We start from the raw sequence: 23,174 nt of genomic DNA, 5'->3' as shown, positions 1-23,174 counted from the left end.
CACGCAGATTCTTCACCAGTGAGCCATAGGGGAAGCCTGATCTTTGCTAATCTTGATTTAACCATGATCTTCTTAGAAGTATTCTCCTTTTTAAAGATTCTCTTTGTGGTCATTGTGTGACCTCTTTTAGAAATTCAGTGTATTCTTGATGTCTGCCTTGTCTTTCATCTGAAATTGTGCTCTTCAAGGGCATCTGAATCTTATTTATGTGCTTCTCACCTCAGAGCATTTTGAGAAGCAAAAATTCCTCAAATGATTCCCTTCCATCCACAAACTGCTGCAACATACCTGCAATACTGACCTCTAAAAAATATTTTTCTAAATAGGAAAATCTTTTTTTCTAGTAATGGACAGCAGTTACAGTAAGAGGAACAGTCATCAGTATCTATTTCTTCATCACCAAGTCTTTCCTCCTGTCTTTTCACTTTTATTTAGAGTTGATTGTGTTAGGTTTTCTGCCTAATTCTTCAAAGAGATATGATTAAGCCCCAAACCTAAAACATTCCCCCAAAATGAAACAAAACCTAAAAGAAGATACACCTTTAAACGTTAAAAAATTATTCTTACTCTTTTGTCTCACAGAGTCAAACTTGTTTAAAACAGTCAAGAGCTAGCCAAAGAAAAAAATACCAGAGGTCTAAATTCCAGTGATTACTATCAATTACTGCATTCTTTATAGTGAATCAAGACTAGGGCTTTTCTTTAGCCTGTTCTTGTGAGTGATCATGGACTAAATGATAAAGACTTACGTAATTTAAACTTATTCTTCCCACTTTCATAATAGAAAATGTTAAGGAAAAGGAAAGAATGCAATTTAGTGGTTTTTTTGGCCATCTAACTTGAATTTTTTTTTTGATGTGTGTGTGTGTTTGTGTCATATGGACAGTGGAACATGATCTGGATCAGATCGACTATATTGACAGCTGTGCTGCGGAGGAAGACGAGGATGAGGTGAGACCACACAAGGGCCTGGACTCAGACAGCCTCAGTTCTCAGTTTATGGCATATATTGAACAACGGCGAATCTCTCATGAGGTAGTATACATGTTTAAACCTAAATTTGTTGCCATCCTCTAGTAAAAACAATTTATGATAGTCTAAATATCTGTCATATCAGTGGTTTGTTGGTTTAGGCTCAATTATTTGTTTTATTATCTTTAGTTCCAATTTTATTCCTTTTTCAAGCTATTTTTAAAATCAGACAATAGTCTTAAGTAAAGTTGAGATTTATTTTTCAAATAAAAAGACAGATTTCAGAATTTTAAAGAAGTCCTAAGAAAATGCAAAGGAATATGATGCTTTTTATTGTTATTCTTATGCTTTTTTATTAACTGATAAATCATAGTTTGGTCAGTAATTAAGAACTGAAATAACGGCAGACTTTTGGAGCAACATACAAACTCAACCATAGAATTTTTATGATGAGCTTAATTATATTGGTGCTTTTATGCTAAGTCACACAGACTATAAATTGTTTGCCATTAAAATTCCTGGGTGTCTCTTATAGTGGAGCATAGAGTTGCCTTAGAAAACAAATGAGCATTCAGCCCACTGCAAAGTCGCTGCCAGTTCCCCAAGGGTCTCAAGTAGAAATAGCATTCTTCAGTGTATCTAGTCAGCATAATAAAATGGCTCCACTTCAGTGTGTGTGATGTTAATGTCTGGAGTAGGTCCCAGGCTCTGAGCAGGGATTATTTGAGAAACACTTGGGGCCTTTTTGAAGAATGATGTATTTAGTCTTTTAGAAATAGCGAATAGTCACTTCAAGTGGGACATGTTATAGAGTGTTATTATCATTCTTTAAAAAAAAAAAAAACTTGGTTCTGAAGACTCTTGAACACAGTATTTTTTGTTGGTTCAAAAGACACTCTTGTATTTAAAGTTTGATAAATACGTTATTCCCCCCACCCCATATCTGAGGGGAATACATTCCAAGAGCACCAGTGGATGGATACTACTGAGCCCTATATGTACTATATTTTTGCCTATACATACATACCTGTGGTAAAGTTTAATTTATAAATCAGGCACAGTAAGAGATTAAGAATAATAACTAATTATAAAATAGTTGCAACAGTATACTGTAACAAAAATTATGTGAATTTGGATGTGTGCACACTCACTGTCTCTTACTATCTCACTGCACAAGTTTAATGCCTTTCCCATCTTAACTAAGCATTCATTTACATACACCGTGGCTGTGTAACGTTTGCAGTTTGAAGTGCAGTAGCAAAACTAGCGTGAATGTCTCTTTCCTTCTTCACAACTTCACAGGTGGAAGCTTCGTTCTTACTGTAGATCTTACCTTAGAATTCAATTTTTGTCTTTCCTTATTAATTCAAAAACTTTCACCTTTTCACTTCAGTGAAGCATTTTACTACTTCTCTTAGGCATATCTGAATTACCAACATTACTACTTTTATACTTGGGGCCATTATTAATAAAATAGGATTACTTGTACACAAGCACTGGTGTACTGCAACAATCTGATAATTGAGAGAAACTTAACTGAGCCAGCTACTAACTGACTGACAGGCAGGATACCCTGGTGAAAGGGATGATTTATAACCCAGGTGGGATGCAGTGCGACAGCTTGTGATTTTACCACACTGCCTAAAATGGCATGCAGTATAAAACTTACAAATTGTTTGTTTCTGAAATTTTCCATATAATATTTTTGGATCATGGTTGACTATGGGTGACTGACATCTCAAAAGGTGAAACCAGCCAGTAATGTCCATTGCTGTGAATCAAAGTCCTGCAGCCTACAGATAGCAATGTGTACGGCTGATTAATGAAACTGCTTGTGGTTCAGGCTGTAAGCATTTCTGCTAGAGCAAAGGGCATCTACTTGGCAATAAAATTTAAGTTAACAATGCCCACATTATAATCTTGGGGAATCCTTTTTCTTTTCTTGTAGTCTTTCTCTTTGACTATTTTATGGTTAATTATCCTGTGTAGATGAGGTATTTCTACTAAAAGTGAAAATGCCTGTTATACTGCTGGTGAAAAATTGTAATATCATTTCCTTAATCCATTGTATTGGCTAATTTGTAGTATGTTTTTTGATTCCATCTACCTATTATGTATAGTAGTCTTTATGATTCTGTCATAAGGCTCTTTAGGACTTCTGTGTCATAAGGCTTTTGAAGCTTGGCATATATAAAAATCTGCCTGCAATGTGGGAGACCCAGGTTTACTTCCTGGGTCAGGAAGATCCCCTAGAGAAGGAAATGGCAATCCGCTCCAGTATTCTTGCCTGGAAAATCCCATGGACAGAGGAGCCTGGCAGCCTACAGTCCATGGGATCACAAGAGTCAAACACAACTTAGTGACTAAACCACCACCCGTATATAAAAATAAAATGAAGCAGTATTATTTTAAATGGTTTAATAGCCAGTGAATAAATATTTTTTTATATTCTTGGATACTGCCTAAAAATGAGTTGTTAAAACTGTTTGAGATTTTAAACACTCTGCTATTATTTAAGTTTTATCATAATACCTGTCACATGCATAGAAATATTATGACAAAATAGGGTATGGCTTATAGACTGTAACATATTTACTTTTTAAATTAAACTAATGTTACATTCATTTTTGTCATGAAAATTTCGTGTACCTCTTGCAGTAATTTTAGGTGGAATCACAGTATTGTAAAACCTGGGTGATAAGTCATTGATGGTAGCATACTAAGAGAGATTTCTGTTTACTTAAAAACTTAAATTCACTAAAATTAGAATAATTATCCTCTCATCCAGATTCTAGAATTGTGTCTCATTTAATATGATCCTTATGCCCAGACTTTACAGGAATCAGCTTTAGCCCTTTGGAGTAATTCACCTAAGATTTTCTAGTTATGTGTGATGTACCTGTTTCTTGGAGATAGACTGTAAATAGTTTTACATTTGATTTTTAGATTTTTAGGGGGAATAAGTTGGGTTTTTTCCCCTTCTAGAATACCCATTTTGATGATTTTCTTTGGTGTTCAAGTAGGATTATATTGTTTTTATAGATTCTCACTTGACGATATACATGGGATCTCTATCTTTGATTTATATTTTTCAGTATATAAGCCATATAACTTAAACCAGTTAAGTTTTCATCAGTAATTTTTTTAAATGACTTTTACCCTGTGTGTTTTAGTCGTTCAGTCATGTCCAACTCTTTGTGATCCCATGGACTGTAGCCCGCCAGGCTCCTCTGTCCATGGAATTCTCCAGGCAAGAATACTGGAGTGGGTCGCCATTTCCTTTCTCCAGGGGATCTTCTGATCCAGGGATTGAACCCAGGTCTCCTGCATTGCAGGCAGATTCTTCACCATTTGCCACTATTTCTCTTTTAATTAATACCATGGTGGTGGTGGTTGTTTAGTCACTAAGTTGTAACCTGCCAGTCTCCTCTGTTCATGGGATTTTCCAGACAAGAATACTGGAGTGGGTTGACATTTCCTTCTCCAGGGGATCTCCCCCACCCCACAGATCAAACCTACATCTCCTACATTTGCAGGCAGATTCTTTACCACAAGCCAGCGGGAAAGCCCTCATTAATACCATCGTGCTCATGTTCAAGTTGCTTCAGTCGTGTCCAACTCTTTGCGACGGTGTGGACTGTGCCCTCCCAAGCTCCTCTGTCCATGGGATTCTCCAGGCAAAAATACTGGAGAGGGTTGCCATTCCCTTCTTCAGGGGGTCTTCCCCATCCAGGGATTGAACCTAAGTCTCCTGCATCTTTTGCATCACAGGCAGATTTTTTACTGCTGAGTCACCAGGGAAGCCCCAATTAATACCATATTTTGCCATAATCAGAAATTACTCTTGAACTTCCCTGGTGGTACAGTAATTAAGAATTCACCTTGCAGTGCAAGGGACACTGGTTCCATCCCTGGTCCAGGAAGATCCCATGTGTTGCCGAGCAATTAAGCCGGTACATCACAACTGCTGAGCCCATGTGCTGCAACCACTGAAGCCAGCACTCCTAGAGCTTGTGCTCCGCAACAAGAGAAGCTGCCTCAGTGAGAAGCCCGCACACTAGAACAGAGTAGCCCATGGTCACTGCAAGTAGAGAAAGCCTGCGTGCAGCAGCAAAGACCCATCATAATAAATGGGTAATAAATAAATAATACGTAAAATAAGTAAATAAATCCTTAAAGAAAAAGGAAGAAATTACTTTTTACTTTATCTTGATATTCTACTAGCATCCCCAGGACTATTTGTCTAACATAAGTACAATTTATGATGATGATGAAGTAAAGAAATGTCTCCCCAGTGAACTTCCTGTTACCAGGAATAGTCAAGAGAGGCTGAGCAAAAGTCAGGATAGGATCGGTAGGAGTATCCTGCTCTAGAGGAGAGTTTGTGCTCAGTGACCTCTAAGATTCTTTCCAACTTTCACATCTTACTGTTTTATAAATATTACTGTATGGTCATTATAAATCATAAAATACAGTGAGAAGAAAATCTATATTTTTAAAAAATAAATGTTTTTGGATTATGAACAGTCTTCTGTTAACCAAAGCAGTAATATAGCCTATAATTCTTCTAAACATGAAAATTCACATTCCAAGATTTTGTTAAAATATTTTTAGTGTAATATAATATACTGATCCCTAAATGCCATTGAAATGTAAACTGTGTAATTACACTTTTCTGGATACATGTGTTAAATTGATCTGTTTTTCTGTTTTTGGCCTAGGGTTCACCAGTAAAGCCAATACCCATGAGGGAATTTCAAAAAACAGAAGACATGAGAAGATACTCACATCAAAATAGGTTTGAAAAACCAGGGCTGGTCACTTGTTTCTGTCTTGAAACTCAGTAGTAAGAGCATGAAATGATTTTGGTTTTGTGTAGATATATGTATAATGAAGGTGTTTAGATACTACGTGTTTTAAGTGAAATATACCTTTGTGCTCTAGAATAAGAAGTAAAACTGACTTACTGATTTCTAAATTCGGATTACCTAGACCATTATCTGTATAATTATTTGAAGATAAATAATAAAGTTTATAATGATATACCTGGAAATATGCAGAAATAGAGCTGCATGAATTTCAGGAGTCCAGCGATTTTACTTAAACTTTTGATTAGATGACAGAACAACAGAGAAAACAATATAGTCTTCATTCCCATCTCAGTTGAAGTAATCTTTTATCTATAATTACTGCCTCACAGGATATTTCTAAAATGAGCTTGACCATTTAGAGTACTGCTGCTGCTGCTTTTTTGTTTTCTCAGGAGTACTGCTTCTTATTCTTGAACTCCAAAAAGTTTCTTATCATAAACTGTATCACAATCTTTGAAAAATTCTCAGCCTTTGATTTTTTTGCTTCTTTTTTTTTTTGAAATCTTAAAAAAGTAGGCTTGATAAATCTATTTTTAAGTAGCATTAAATTTGTTGCATACAAAGTGTCATACATCATTCTTTGCTTATACTTGACAGGATATTAAAGTTGGTTAGAAGGCTGAGCTATAGATGAATAAAGAAAGTAGGGAGAATAATGAAAGAAAGAAATCTTATAACTTGGCCTTTTCAGTCCTGTTAGTTCATGAAGATTTAGACACATTTCATGTCTTTGAAATTTGTCTCAAAGTGACCTTTTAGTTGCCAGTGTGTCCCTTTACTGAAAATGTGGTTATTTGAGATTCCAGTATCATGCTGGGATTTCTTGTTACAGTTCCCCATGTTGGATAGACCTCTGCTTTATTTTTGGCACCTCCTACCTTCTGTGTCCATCATAAATAAAGCTCAAGGTCTCCAGGATATGGGACACACCCTCAAGGTGAAAGCCAGCTTTTTGCTCAGTTGCCTTACTAAAGTTATAGTTTTCTGACGCTTCAGTTCAGTTAGGTTTAGTCGCTCAGTAATATCCAACTCTACAACCCCATGGACTGCAGCACGCCAGGCTCCCCTGTCATCACCAACTCCCGGAGCTTGCTCAAACTCATGTCCATCAAGTTGGTGATCCCATCCAACCATCTTATCCTCTGTCATCCCCTTCTCCTCCTGCCTTCAATCTTTCCCAGCATCAGGGTCTTTTCCAGTGAGTCAGTTCTTCCCATCAGGTGGCGAAAGTATTGGAGCTTCAGCGTCAGTCCTTCCAATGAATGAATATTTAGGACTGATTTCCTTTAGGATTGACTGGTTTGATTTCCTTGCAGTCCAAAAGACTCTCAAGAGTCTTCTGCAGCAGCACAGTTCAAAAGCATCAATTCTTCGGCCCTCATCTTTCTTTATAGTACAACTCTCACATCCATACGTGACTACTGGAAAAACCATAGCTTTGACTAGATGGACATTTGTCGGCAAAGTAATGTCTCTGACCCTTATATAACAAATTACCACAAATTTAGTTACTTGAAACACACCTATTTATTGTATTACAGTTCTGAGAGATAGAAGTCTGGGCAGGCTTGTTTTGGTTCTCTGCTTAGGGCCTCACAAGGCCAAAGTCAAGGTGTTGGCTAGCCTAGAGTCTTACCTAGAGACCCTGGAGGAGAATCCACTTCCAGGCTCATATAGGTTGCTGGCAGAATTCACTTCTATGCAGTTGTAGATTGAGGTCTCCATTACCTTGTTAGCTGTTAGCTGGGAGTCATTTTTGCTTCTAGAGTCCACCCACATTTCTTGGTTCATGGTTTCCTCTGTATCAAACCAGCAGTGACAGATCAGATCTTCACATTTTAAATCTGATTTCCCTTTCTGCTACATCTCTCAAACTCTCTTGCCTTCCTTTTCTGGTTTTAATGACTTGTATGATTGTACTAGGCCTATCTGGATAAGGTAGACCAATTAGTAACCTTAATTTCATCTGTAGAGTCTTTTCTGGAATATGTAATATGTAATAAATATGTAACATAGTTATTGGAGTAATACCAGGGGAGGAGATCATGAGTGCCAAAAATCTGCCTACCAAACCTTAATCCAGAGTTCCTGTTTTTTAACTTCCTTTTAGAATCTGTGGATTTTTTTTTTTTTTGGCACTTCAGCAGTGCATTTTAAAAGATTGCTTTATTGAACAGTTTTTTTGTTTCCATTGGAAGAGTCACTCAGAATATGTAACCTGCCACAGTGCTAGAAACTGAATCAATGATTACTGTTAACTAGGTGTTTTAAATCTTTAGATCAATACAGTCTTTGGATAAGAACCCCATACTTTATTCCCATCATCAGTTGAGCTTGAAGATCAATACATACCTCATGTTGCTAAATATCTCATATGGGCTAAGTACATTTTTAGGTGTTGGGAAATGGCTGTGAATTTCAGAGTTCCTATCCTTCTCAAACAGAATCATGAATTAGAGCCTAGAAAAACAAAATCACCTCAGAATGGTTGGCAACTCTCAGGCTCACAAGACTTGCCTGTAACCTGAGTGATGTTGCATTGCTTCATGTGTGTGCTCAGTTATATCCAACTCTTAACGACCCTGTGGACTGTAGCCTGCCAGGCTCCTCAGTCCATGGAGTTTTCCAGGTAAGAATACTGAAACGGGTTGCCATTTCCTTCTTCAGAGGATCTTTCCAACTCAGGAATCCAGCCTGCGGCTCCTGCATCTCTTGCGTTGCAGGAAGAATCCTTACCTCTTGAGCTATTGGGGCTTCCCAACCTGAGGAATATGTTAACCTACCAAGTGTCGATCAACCCTTCCGTTACAAAGACTGAGAGGAATTGAGTTAGTTTATAGACTGCTACTAGCTTGTTAGTCACTGCTGAAAAAAAAAGTTGTTTGCTTTTTTCCTCCCAATTCTCCTCCCCTCTCATCACCCACCATGTACATTTCTTCCTACCTCCCCCTCCCCCACACAAACACAGACACAATCTGCCTGAGGATTAAGAAAGGTAAAGAGGTATGTTAAGAGTATTATGATAAATTGGGAACTGTTTTATAACTGTTTGCTAAGATGGAATAAATGAATTTTTAGTTAAAATAACAAAACTATCATTTATTTTATATATCAAAAAAAATTTTAAGGGCTCACTTATAACCTGATTGGCGTTTTAGTTCAGGAGAGATGATAATGTCAGGCTAGGTCCTATGAAGTACGTTAATTTCTACTGGAAGCAGTTTAGTATTAAAGAAATACCTGGATATTTCTAGTTTCATGTTACATAGACAAAACTAGAAAAGCTACTATATTAAATGTGATATGATGAACAAAGAAAAGCAGAAGGGTAGTTCAGAGTCTGTCATACAGAGGTACAGTTCTGGTTTACCCAGCTCAAGTAAGTTCAAGATTTAAAAACGCAGAATTACAAACCTGTATTTTTGTATCAATATCCCGTATCTTTGAGAGGAAGATATATCACTGCCATTTGTTTAAATAATATTTCTTGAGCACTGCCATAGTCTGGTTATGTTCTAGGTCCCTGATGTCACATAGTTAACCTTTAACAACGCAACAATAGACAAATATATGTAACAAATACTTATCAGGTACTGCTCAGTGCTAGGAAGAAAAATAAAGCAGGATGAAAGAGTTAATACTGAGTCAGGTTGAGGGGAAAGTGAGAGCCACTGTATGAGGTAATGATGTCTTGATCGAAACCCCAAGGAGGGGTCGAGGATTCTGGCTGTCTAGGGGAGGGACAGTCCAGGCAGAAGCCATTACAGAGGAACGTACTTGGTGTGCCCCAGGAGCACTAAGGAGTGTAAGTGAGGCAGAACCGTTTTGAAGTGTGAGATGAAAATTAAGTTGTGCTTATGTTCTACTTGAGATCTCCCTGTAGCTCAAACGGTAAAGACTCTCCCTGTGATGCAGGAGACCAAGGTTCGATCCCTGGGTCGAACCCCTGGAGAAGGGGATGGCAACCCACTCTAGTGTTCTTGCCAGGAGAATCCCATGGACAGAGGAGCCTGGTGGGTTACACAGTCTGTGGGGTCACAAAGAGTCGCACACGAGTGAGGGACTAACATACATACAACGTATGTTCTACTTGAGATGCTGCTAGAAGTTCGGTGGTGTTACCAGGTAAGCAGGTCTAGATACATAAATTTAGAGTGAAGGGGAGAGAATTAAGGCTTAAACAACTAGATTGTTTGTTGTTATTGTTCAGTCGCTAAGTTGTGTCCATCTCTTTGCGACTGCAAATACTTATCAGGTACTCTTACACCCTGCAGCATACCATGCTCCTCTATCCTCCACGTCTCCTGGAGTTTGCTCAAGTTCATGTCCATTGAGTTGGTGATGCTATCTAATCATCTCATCCTCTGCTGCCACCTTCTCCTGTTGCCTTCAGTCTTTCCCAGGGTCTTTTCCAGTGAGTCAGCTCTCACGTAAGGTGGCTAAAGTATCAGAGCTTCAGCTTCAGCATCAGTCCTTTCAGTGAATATTCAAGGTTGATTTCCTTTAGGATGGATTGGTTTGATCTCCTTGCAGTCCAAGAGACTCTCAAGAGTGTTCTCCAGCATCACAGTTCAAAAGCATCAGTTCTTTGGCATTCAGTCTACTTTATGGTCCAACTCTCACATCTGTACATGACTACTGGAAAAACCATAACTTTGACTATACGGACCTTTGTTGGCAAAGTGATGTCTCTGCTTGTATGCTGTCTAGGCTTGTCATAGCTTTCCTTCCAACAAGCAAACATCTTTTAATTTCATGGCTGCAGTCACCATCTGTAGTGATTTTGGAGCCCAAGAAAATAAAATCTGTTAGTGCTTCTACTTTTTCTGTTTCGATTTGTAATGAAGTGATGGGACTAGTTGCCATGATCTTGGTTTTTTAAATGTTGAGTTTCAAGCCAGCTTTTTCACTCTCCTTTTCATTTTCATCAAGAAGCTCTTTAGCTTCTCTTCACTTTCTGCTGTTAGAGTGGTATCATCTGCATGTCTGAGACTATTAATATTTCTCCTGGCAGTCTTGATTCTAGTTTGTGATTCATCCAGCCCAGCATTTTGTGCGATGTACTTTGTGTGTAAGTTAAATAAGCAGGATGACAATATATAGCTTTTCCCAATTTTGAACCAGTCCATTGTTCCATGTTCAGTTCTAACTGTTGCTTCTTGACCCGCATACACATTTCTCAGGAGACAGGTAAGATGGTCTGGTACTCCCATTTCTTTAAGAATTTGCCACAGTTTGTTTTAATCCACACAGTCAAAGGCCTTAGTATAGTCAGTGAAGCAGAAGTAAATGTTTTTCTGGAATTCCCTTGCTTTCTCTGATCCAGCTGATGCTGGCAATTAGATCTCTGGTTCCTCTGCCACTTCAAAACCCAGCTTGTACATCTGGAAGTTCTCAGTTCACATACTGCTGAAGCCTGTCTTAAAGGATTTTGAGTATAACCTTGCTAGCGTGTGAAATGAACATAATGGTATGGTAGTAGAGACAAGCAGGAATGGTTATGGAAATAGGAGAAAGAAGGTCATGTCCCACAGGCTAAGTGAAGAGATATTCTCAAGACATGTGGGGAGAGAGAGAAGCAAATCTCACATACTGCTGATAGGTTCAGGAAGGTGAGGGCTGAGAATAAATATTGGATTTGGACATGTAAAGTGCCCAAATTGAAGAGAGCAGTTTCAGTGAAGTTGTGAGGACAGATCCAGATTGGAGTGGGTTCAAAATAAAATGGGATGAGATGAAGTGGAAACAGTGAATTCAACCAACTTTTGAGATTTGGTGTAAAAAAGAGGGTGAAGAAATGAGGATATAAAGATGTATATTAAAAAGTTTTGCTTAAAAAGCATTATTAAAGAAAAATGTTCAAATCAGGGCACATACACCCACTTGAGATGGTTTTATATGATCCTTTCTGGTATAGTTTATCTATAGATGGCCAATAAAAACTATAAGAAATGTAAACAGTGAAGTTGGTAAATTGGGACAAACTTGCACTTAATGCCAGTTATTCTAGTACATGGTCCTGAAGTCACTCATCTCTCATTCTTTATTGGTTATATCCCAGTTAAAAATCTTATCCTACCGATACATTCCTCTCTTTTCTTGCGAGACTTGTGACTGAGTATGCTCTGGTTAGCCGTGCTAGGATTAAGGTTGGCGAGGATTAATAGAAAGTTAAGGAAGTTTTAAATCTCTACCTTTAACATTATTTTAAATCTTGTATAGGAAGTTATTAAGTAGTTAATTTGGTAGGCATTAAGTAATTTATTCTGTTCCTTTTAAAAATTATAAACAATTTATTCTGTCAAAGTTTTTTTAATGCCTAGAAATTTAAAAAAAATTTTGTGAATACTTCAAAGATTTGAAACCAATATAAGAAAAAAATGTAGCATGAAAGAACAATAGACTAGCTTAAGTTTTTGTTTTCTGATATATTTTTGAACTTTAGGAAATACAGCAAGAAATAAATACCAAAATATAAGAATTAACACTGATAAAACTGAAAAGCAAGTTTTACTGTTTTTTTTAAGCATCAAATCAGGTTTCATATTTTTCTTAAAGATAAAAATCAACAAAATCTTCAATTATGTTACTAAAATTGCTCTTCAATTAAAAATGAGAGTAGATGTGCTCTACACATAAAGTTAGTGGACTTCCCTGGTGGCTCAGATGATAAAGCATCTGCCTACAGTGTGGGAGACCTGGGTTCGATCCCTAGGTCAGGAAGATCCCCTGGAGAAGGAAATGGCAACCCACTCCAGTACTCTTGCCTGGAAAATCTCATGGACAGAGGAGCGTAGTATGCTACAGTCCATGGGGTCGCAAAGAGTCGGACATGACTGAGCAACTTCGCTTCGCTTCACTTCACACGTAAAGTTATAGGTTCTGTAGTATTCCAGAACTGTGTTGATAAAGTGGCTTTGTGTATAAACCATCTCCATGTACATGTATCTTGTTTCAGTCCTAGTAATAAAGAAGATGTAGTTCTGTGAGCTGTAAAGAAACAATACTGTTTGAAAGTGATCTCAAATAACTATCATCAGCACTGGCTGACATAGACAGTTGTTCACTATGTATAGTTTGATCGGTGATATCATCACATGAAATATGAGTTGGAGACATCAGGTGTTCCTGTAGCTTAATTTAATGACTTGGGTTCAAGTTTATAAAATGCAGTTGGTCTTTCAGTGTTGACCAGACAGTTTGCCTGCTGATTAATAGAAAACTACATTGACAGTAAAATTCCACTTATCTTTTATTTATCTGTCTTATCAAAGAGTTTTTTCTTTTCTATTTTTCTTTTTTGGATCAGAGTTCCAGCTGAGCCATCTTCTCTCTTATCACTATCACCAAGTCACAATCAGGTAAAAAAAAATTTTCCAGTTTTAGTTTCTTTTTAAATTAAGATGATTTTCTTCTTTTATAATATTTAAATTGCAGTTAATTCCCAAACATCTCTAAATTGTATTACCTGTCTCTTCAATCTACAATTAACATAATGTGCACCTGATATGAGTAGCAATGTGTTATAGAGAAAGTACCAGAGAGAAAATAAGTCTCTATAATACATATCAGAACACAGTGCAGAAATGGGAACAAATTAACAATAAGCACATCTGAAGAAATGCTCAGTGAATGCAAAGTAAAAATGGCTTGGGTCAGCAGTAGTTTCCCAAAATTGATAAAGAATATTAGTAAGTTGATCTTTATCCCTACTTGCATATGCAGAATGATCCTCTTGTTCCAGTTTTCACAGACAGACCTGGAACTTCATCGGAGAAGAGAACAATTAGTAGAACGTACTCGGAGAGAGGCACAACTTGCTGCCCTGCAGTATGAGGAGGAGAAAATAAGGACCAAGCAGATTCAGAGAGATGCTGTCCTGGACTTTGTCAAGGTGAGTTCTTTGGATTCATTGAATGGTACTCCTAAAGCTTCTTAGAATTAAGTGCATATTTGTTTCACTGAGGCTGTCAGGTTTTATTGTCTTCATGGGGGGAAAAAATTGATAATCATAAGAATTCTTGAGTAAATAGTATAACTGTCTCCTGTTTGTGATTAATTAACTGTCCTCAAAGGTAGATAGGCTTGAGGATAACCAGAAGTGATTGATCTTGCTTTTAGGACAGAGGTAGTCTCTTACTCTTAATTAGCTATCTGTCATTAGACATATCACTTTACTGTCCAGCTGGTGTTTCCTAAATCTCTAGTGCATCATGAAAGTGAAAATGCTGTGTAAACTGTAAAGTGCCATGAAGATTTAAACTATCGTTACCTGAACCTATCACTCACTTCCTTACCTCAAAAATTTGCAAGGCTCACAGGCTTAATACTTTAGTCATCTTAGATTCTTTCCTTTCTGTTTTCTCCCCAGCTACTCAGTTAATAATCCTTATTAACACTTCTGTTTTTAACAGACTCTATAGTTGTCTCTAAATCTGGTTCACTTTTTTGGCCTGTGTTACTTACATCTTTTTGTTCTGCAGTCATCTTAGATTTTTTTTTTCTTTTTAAAATAATTATATTTTCACATGTTTAATGTATGTCTTTCCCAGGAATTCCCTGGTGGTCCAGTGGTTAGGACTCTATGCTCTCACTGCCACAGGCCCTTGTTGGATTCCTGCTCAGGGAACTAAAATCCCACAAGCTTAGTGGCATGGCCCATATATATGTATCTGTCTCTCATTTATCTGTAAACTCCATGAAGAAAGGGACATGTTCTTTCTATCATGTTTATTCACTGATGTTTCTCTAGGTCTAACCAAGCCTTAGCCAACAGTAAAGCTCAGTAAATACTTTTTAAATGATTGAACAGATGAATCACTCATCCTCTAATTGCTTTCTCTTTTTTCATAACTCTAGCCAAAGTGTGTCTTCTTTAACTACCATACACATGATAAATTCTTATATTTTTTTCAAATGTATGAAGCCTGCAATGATGATATTTGACGCCCAGAGAGGATAAGAGTTTTCCTAAGGTTAAATACTCAGCTAGTAAGTGGCAGAGCAAAGATTCTAATCAAGACAAACTGAATAGAAAATGGAAATGAAGCGGATGGAAAATAAATAGTTTCTTTAAAAAAAAAAATCTTGATGGTAACTAGACTTATCATGGTGATCACTTTGATACAGAAATAGGAAATCATTATATTGTGTACCAGGAACTAATATAGTGTTGTTGATCAGTTATACTTCAAAAACAGACAAGCTCATTAAAAAAGAGGTGAGAATTGTGATTACCAGAGGCATGGCATGGGGAAGGGGGAATTTGATGAAGGTATCCAAAAGGTACAAACTTCCAGTCATACGATAAATAAGAATTAGAGATGTAATGTACTAATACAGCTTATATGTTAAATGTGGAAGTTGTTAAGAAAGTATATCCTAAAAGTTCATCATTTCATCGTTGTTGTTTTTTCTTTTATTTTGAATCTGTATGAGATGGTAGATATCACTAAACTTATTATGGTAATTATTTCATGACTTCTGTAAGTCAGATCATAGTGCTCTCTGCCATAAACTGATAACAATGCTATGTGTGAACTAACTAATGTGCTTAGTTGCTCAAGTTGTGTCTGACTCTTTGTGACCCCACGGACTGTAGCACACCAACCTCCTCTGTCCTTGGGCATTCTCCAGGCAAGAATACTGGAGTGGGTTGCCATGCCCTCCTCCTGGGGATTTTCCCAACCCGGTGATCGAACCCAGGTCTCCCACATTGCAGGCAGATTCTTACATCTCAATAAAACTAGAAAGAAAAAAGAAAGGGGGATGGGCTGGCTCAAATCCCTGGTCAAGGACCAGAATGCTTTACTGACTCTCAGTTAATGATAATGGCTAACCAGCCTCTTGAGAAATCTGTATGCAGGTCAGGAAGCAGCAGTTAGAACTGGACATGGAACAACAGACTGGTTCCAAATAGGAAAAGGAGTGCATCAAGACTGTATACTGTCACCCTGCTTATTTAACTTCTATGCAGAGTACATCGTGAGAAACGCTGGACTGGAAGAAACACAAGCTGGAATCAAGATTGCCGGGAGAAGTATCAATAACCTCAGATATGCAGATGACACCACCCTTATGGCAGAAAATGAAGAGGAACTGAAAAGCCTCTTGATGAAAGTGAAAGAGGAGAGTGAAAAAGTGGGCTTAAAGCTCAACATTCAGAAAACAAAGATCATGGCATCCGGTCCCATCACTTCATGGGAAATAGATGGGGAAACAGTGGAAACAGTGTCAGACTTAATTTTTTTGGGCTCCAAAATCACTGCAGATGGTGATTGCAGCCATGAAATTAAAAGACACCTACTCCTTGGAAGTAAAGTTATGACCAACCTAGATAGCATATTGAAAAGCAGAGACATTACTTTGCTGACTAAGGTCCGTCTAGTCAAGGCTATGGTTTTTCCAGTGGTCATGTATGGATGTGAGAGTTGGACTGTGAAGAAGGCTGAGCATCGAAGAATCGATGCTTTTGAACTGTGTTGGAGAAGACTCTTGAGAGTCCCTTGGACTGCAAGGAGATCCAACCAGTCCATTCTGAAGGAGATCAGCCCTGGGATTTCTTTGGAAGGAATGATGCTAAAGCTGAAACTCCAGTACTTTGGCCACCTCATGCGAAGAGTTGACTCATTGGAAAAGACTCTGATGCTGGGAGGGATTGGGGGCAGGAGGAGAAGAGGATGAGAGAGGATGAGATGGCTGAATGGCATCACTGACTCGATGGATGTGAGTCTGAGTGAACTCCGGGAGTTGGTGATGGACAGGGAGGCCTGGCATGCTGCAATTCATGGGGTCGCAAAGAGTGGGACACGACTGAGCAACTGAACTGAACTGAACACATATTATGTCCTAAGTGGTGTTCTATGCATTTCACATAAAAACTCAGTTAACTTGCCTTATGTGGAAGTCATATAACTAGTAAGAGATAATTACATTGTAGATAGCCTTGATTAAAGGTCAAATTGGAGTTTGATCTTGAACAGTTAGGCAGACAAGAGCAATTTTAGTTCGTAAGCAGGAGAAAAACATGAGAAGGAAGGTACTTCTGAAAAACTAATCTCATGTAAGAACATATCAGCAAGAAAATGAAATAGAGAGTAATTGCGGTAATTAGATGAAGGCATAAAACTAGACAATCTCTTAAGTTTCCTAAGGAAAAGCAGTGTTGTCCAATGGTAAGGTCCTAGTATCAGAAATACCTGAATTTGAGTCTAGCTTTGCTACTAGGCATATGCTTGATTTTTGGAAAGTTACTGAGCCATTCTATGGCTTTATTTTCCTTATTTGTGTAATATTTAACAGTTAAATAGCGACTATTTGAGAATAACTGTGGCTGCACCTAGTACTTTTATTAGTATGGTATGTGCTACACCCCTTGCTACCACAAAGCGTTTTATAAAATAACAAGAGTTTTTAGAAGAAGCATCATTATATCCTATACATAGATGTGTAGTGAATGTTGAAAAATCATTGACGATGAATGGGGAAAAAAAGGTTCCAAAGCAAGATTTTGAAGCTAAAAGAATGGTTTTAATGGGAATTAGCTCTGTGGAAAGAAGGTCAGATTTAGAGTCAGAAGACATAGGTACAAATCTGAGTTCTGCTGCTTACTTTGTGACCTTGCACAGACCATACAAACTCTCTGCTGCTAAGTCACTTCAGTCGTGTCCGACTCTGTGCGACCCCATAGACGGCAGCCCACCAGGCTCCCCAGTCCCTGGGATTCTCCAGGCAAGAATACTGGAGTGGGTTGCCATTTCCTTCTCCAATACAAACTCTCTATCCTCAATTTTTTCATCTTTAAAGAATATGATTATGGTGATTACCTCACAGAATAAGAAGAATCACTTGAGATACTGTGTATAGGAACACATTGTAAAACACTCAGTGCAGATATTGTGAGATTGTTAATTGACGTAATAACAGAAATTAGCAAGTTAAACGTAAGAGCCAGTTATTATGGGAAATGGAAGAGTTTTTTTAGTTATGTTGAACATAAGATGACAGTGGGGTTTCCAGGTAGAGAGTTTCCACAAACATTTGAAATACAAGCCTGAAATTTGGCTAACGGGAGAGAGCTAAAGCTGTTTGCATTGGAGTAATATTTGAAGCCATTAGAGAAAGAATGATTTCATTGATAAAATATAGTGAGAGATCACTACTCTGTGAATATGTTTTTATCCGTGTACATATTTTAAAAAGCGTAGTTTTTTAAATGTTATGTTTATAGATGCCTGTATACACAGAAAAGTGTATATCAGCTTACTGCTTTTCCGCATTTAAAATATAAGCTACTTAAGGAAAGGGTAGCATCTTGTAACCAGTTAATTTAGAAAAGTGTCATACATAAGAGATACAGAAATTAATGTGAGTGGTTATTTAATGAATAGAATTTTTCATTTCCAGTGTTCCAAATTCTAACCAACTTCCCTTTCTTGTGGGGTATATAGCAAAAAGCATCGCAAAGTCCACAAAAACAACACACCCCCTTAGTTGGTGAGGTAAGTTTATTTAATCACCTTTCTTTGAAATTTTTTATTACTGCAATGAAAATGAAATAGTTTGCATGTGATTATCATATGTTTTTAGTGATCAAATTATTGGCATTTTCTTTTTTCCCTTCACAAAAATCTACTTACTAGGGAAAAAAGACACAGGCCAGGAAGTTTATCACAATCTATAGATCAGGATTTTTTTTTTAATTTATACACATCCATCTGGAGGTTATTTATTACCCTCCTTGCATCCCCAGCAGAGATATCATCTCCCTCATCCATTTTCAAAGCTACTGTGTAATGAGAGATGGTCCTGAGATCTGTATCTAACACAGGTGATTGGTGTCAGTATTAAACCAAAAGCTCTACATAGTATTTCCACTTCGGAGCTCATTTCCTAAGTGTGTATGTTATTGGTTATGCTTTGTACACATTAATTTTATCATAAGTTGTACATTTTCATTACAGATTGACATGTGAGATTAATTGCTTATTAACCTTTTTGAAAATCTGGGCATCTGTTTTGATCTGTTAAACTGATGCTTACTAAATAAGTTTTTTTCTTGTAGTTGGCTTTTTCATTAGCTACTTTCCTTTGACTTTGCCTTTTTATTTTTTGAGTTTATGATCACCACTTCCTTAAGGATGCATTAACATGTTTTTTCATGTGAATGATGACTTTGTTTTTTGTAAAATAAGTTATTTGAAAACCTAACACATGGGGCTTTATAAGCATCAGTTTTCAGCATGGTGTTTTCGTAGCACAAGTGTTTCTAGATTAGTAAAATATATTGGAAATGTTTTAAATTATTCATTATAAAGTTTTTTAAATCTTTGACATATAGTAACTGTTTTTGTTCATTTATTTGAGAACTTGGGCATTGGTGTAACACCCAAAAGATTCACTCAAGCATTTTCAGTTGTCTTTTCTTCTCATGGTAATAACTATACAAACTTTTGACAGTCAGAATTTGATAAGTTAATATACTCTTGCTTTTTTACCCAAACATTTCCTTCTTAATGATCCTTCTGGAGTAATTCATTATATAAAACTAAAGCTCTTCAGGAAAATGACATGTACAGTTTAAAATTTCCAATTGTACCCTTGTTTTGTCTTGAAAGGTAATGAAGAGATGCTTGGAATAGGAGGCATGACTCTTGGGTTTATTGTTTTGAATTTATCACTAGCTCACTAAATAAGCAGAAATTCTTTATGTTATTGCTACATCTGTACTTCAGCTTTCTCTTCTTAGAACAGAGAATAATCTCCTGTTCCCTCCTCACTTTAGAAAGTTTTTAGGCAATAAAATCATATTTCAAATTGTTTAAGTTCTTGAGAAGAAAATCATTACTCACAACTTACTAGCTGTTATGATGCATGAATTCTGAATGACTGTGAATGTGGTCCTGTATGTTGGCATCTTTACAAGTATATGTTAGTATGTCTCTCTGCGTGTGTATTTGTGAAATTCATCCTGTGTGTGCATAGCTTGGTTTTGACACTGCTTCATTTTTCTCCACCTCTCCAGTGTCCCTTCCCATCCAGAAGGTCTCAGCACACTGATGATAGTGCCTTGTTAGTGGTAAGAACCTTGCACAAAATGGAGTTTTACATTGCTGTAAGATTGGAGAATAGCTATTGTACTTTTCTTTCTGAATTGATCTAAATACCATAAAACATGATGAGCATCATTACTGAAAGCTTTGCAAGTAGTTAGAACGTCTCCCAACATTACTTTTCATGATTTACCCAGTATTACAAGTATTCTGCAGATGTGATTCAAATACCTTTATTACTGTTCTCAAAAGTAAAACATCTGCATTGAGAACCATATGGCTTTGTATGTGTGTTGGAGGAGATGGCATAATATATTAGTTTTTAAAATGAAATTTCTAATTGCAGATGTACATTGTTAATCATTAATTTGTTTTGTGAGTCACCTGTATGATGAATGGTTCCCTTATTACTTCATGATGCTAATTATATGACTGTATATTTGACACCCTATTTTATTATCTATTTTAAGCTACTGAAAATCCCAAACTTTAAAAAAATACTTCCATCTCAAGATTATCCCTCCATACCCATTTTATGTTTTAAACTCAGGGAAACATTAACTTGGAATGCTATCTACTGATCTTTGTTAACATTAGTTTGCTTTTCTTTTTAAATTTTATTTGACTTTATTGAACACATGCAAATTTAGAAGATAACCGTAAAACACATTGGTTTACTTATTGTCTGTTTCATCAGATGAAAATGAGTATAACACGAGAACTTTATTGGTAGTCTCATTTTTATCAGCTTTGCAAGAGGATTCTAACCATTTACACAGTTGGTTTTCCCATCATGTTTTATGTTAACTTTTTTCACTGTAGTATTGAAAACCAGCAGTTCAAAAGCCTATTGTCTGTAGCAATTCCTGTCTTAGGAGCTGATAACTGCTGCCTCTGTGCATGCTATTGCATGAACTACATGTACGTCAGCATGAGGTTCCGGTTACATAAACTTTCACTGTCAAAAATCTCTGTTCTGCAATCATCATTTCCTTTATGATGGATAAAGCACATTTTAACTGGGCAGTCTTATAAAGAAATAAGCTTCTGGAGTTTTAGTTGAAGTTAATTGGCTTGAGAAGCAAATAATAAATTAATGTAGAAAAATACTGAGAGCCTGTGATGACCCAGACACTGTACCAGCATTATTTCATTCATCCTCACAGCAGCCTAAAGAGCTAAGGGTAAACTTAACACCATTTTACAAATGATTACTGAGGCACAGAATGTTTTGTCCAGATGTGACTTATCCAAGATCACATAGCTAATAAGTCCAAGGCTGGTTCAGATCTAGATCCGGGTGACTTAAAACCTGCATGAACACCATGCTGTGTTGTACTATAATTGAAAACACTTTAGGGAACTGAAGATTAGATTTAATAACGCATATAGTAAGTGCTGAATGCCCAGACTTTTTTATCAAGGAAAAAGTGGAATTTGGAAAAACAGCCACAAAATCCCCCCTTAGTGTGAAATTTGAAATTTCAGCCATTTTCAAACACATACACTAGTATTTTACTTAATAGTATTCATGTCTGGCATAAATTAGACGGCCTTTAAAAGCAAGAACCATGTCTCAGATATTTTTGCATGCCAAATAGTGTCCAACATGTACACAAAGAGCCATTTTTTAAATCATACCTCTCCTCTGATCTTATCAAAACTACACTTAAATGACTTTTAAGAGCTTAAGTATTATCTTCACATGGTAGAATAAAGTCCATATACTTCTTAACATGGTCTGCAAACCCTTTAGAAAAAGTTGCAGACTTCTTAACATGGCCTATAAGTTCCTGTGCACTCTGGCTATTATCTGTCTCTCATTTCTGGTCTCATGCTATGTCAGCATTTTTTTCTGCTCTACAGATATGAGAAACCCTTTCCTACCTCAGGATCTTTACAAATGCTGTTCCATCTGCGTGCAGTGTCTCTCATTCCCTCCATATACCCCTTGGTTGACTCCTACTGATCTATCTGGTATCAACTTAAATGTCACATCCTTAAAATGGCCTTTGCAACACTGCTTAACCCCAAATCAGTTCTTCACTGTTACTCATCTTCATTGTACTTTTAGGTGGGAGTTTATTGTTTTTCATATCCCTCCCCCAACGATAGACTGTTAGATTATAAGTTTCATGGGCATGGGGATATTCTTTGTTGCATTTACCTATGTGTACTCAATCCCTATCATAATTCCTGGGATATATTAGTTATTAATTACTAATAAGTAATTCCTGAATAATTTGGAAGTTTTATGTATTCTTTACGTGTAATAATTGCTCGTTTGTTAAGGTAGTCAAGTGGTTACAATTGGGTGTTTTCACTACAGTGGCCCAGGTTCAGTCTAGGGAACTAAGATCCTGCAAGTTGCATGGTGTGGCCAAAATAAAAAAATAAAATCACAGTCAGGATAAAAAGAAAAAGTTGTCAAAAAAAATAGTTTCATGATGAGAAGGTCTGATGATACAGCAAGTAAATGTTGAATTTGATTTAAAGACCTTGAAATATGGGATTTGACATAAGTATTAGAAATGTTTAATATCTGTTACACTAACATTCTTTTATGGTTGCCCTTCAGGCTCTGTTGCTTTCGTATATATTACATCTATGTCTAGCCCATCTCTAGGTACTAGCAAGTATCTAGACTCATTTCACTTCCTCTTCTCTCCATTCCTTTTTTCCTTCTTTGCCAACTTAGTGCTAGATACTAGCAAAGATTTGGACTCATTTCACTTCCTCTTCTCTCCATTCATTTTTTCCTCCTTTGCCAACAAAGTGCCATTTAGCCTTTTTATACTTGATTGGGCTTCCCTGGTAGCTCACATGATAAAGAATCTGCCTGCAATGTGGGAGACCTGCATCTGATCCCCGGCATTCAATCCCTGGGTTGGGAAGCTCCCCTGGAGGAGAACATGGCAAACCACTCCAGTAGTCTTTCCTGGAAAATCCCCATGGACAGAGGAGGCTGGTGGGCTACAGTCTGTGGGATCTCAGAGTCAGACATGACTGTGACTAAACACACAGGACATACTTGAGATTGACAGTAATTTAAGTCCATTTGATTATAAGGAAGCCCAGGAAATCTAAACAAGTAAAAGCATATAAAATGTAAGACTGCTGTCACAGTCTGTTCTTGTACATTTCTTTTTTCACTTTTTCTACCTTAAGATAGATAATGTTATTGTGAGTATTACGTGCTTTTTTTTTTGCACACATGAAAAAAACATTGCTATCTATCAGCTCATTAAAATTATAGTTGTATTTATTTTATTGATCATCT

General features: G+C 37.0%; 1 protein-coding gene across 4 annotated transcripts in view; it reads left to right on the top strand.

Moving 5' to 3' along the window:
* LRCH3 (leucine rich repeats and calponin homology domain containing 3) overlaps positions 1–23,174 on the top strand; it is a 110,234-nt gene that overhangs the window by 60,222 nt on the left and 26,838 nt on the right. For all 4 annotated transcript variants that reach the window (XM_052636287.1, XM_052636272.1, XM_052636279.1 and 1 more), the window contains exons 9-14: positions 887–1,035; positions 5,694–5,770; positions 13,153–13,204; positions 13,588–13,737; positions 18,293–18,343; positions 19,867–19,920. In XM_052636287.1, the coding sequence (XP_052492247.1) occupies positions 887–1,035; positions 5,694–5,770; positions 13,153–13,204; positions 13,588–13,737; positions 18,293–18,343; positions 19,867–19,920 (533 nt within the window). The remainder of the gene's footprint in view (positions 1–886; positions 1,036–5,693; positions 5,771–13,152; positions 13,205–13,587; positions 13,738–18,292; positions 18,344–19,866; positions 19,921–23,174) is intronic.

Source organism: Budorcas taxicolor, chromosome 1 (assembly GCF_023091745.1).
Source record: "Budorcas taxicolor isolate Tak-1 chromosome 1, Takin1.1, whole genome shotgun sequence".
Lineage (NCBI taxonomy): Eukaryota > Metazoa > Chordata > Mammalia > Artiodactyla > Bovidae > Budorcas > Budorcas taxicolor.
This window is presented reverse-complemented; position numbering and strand designations above follow the sequence as displayed.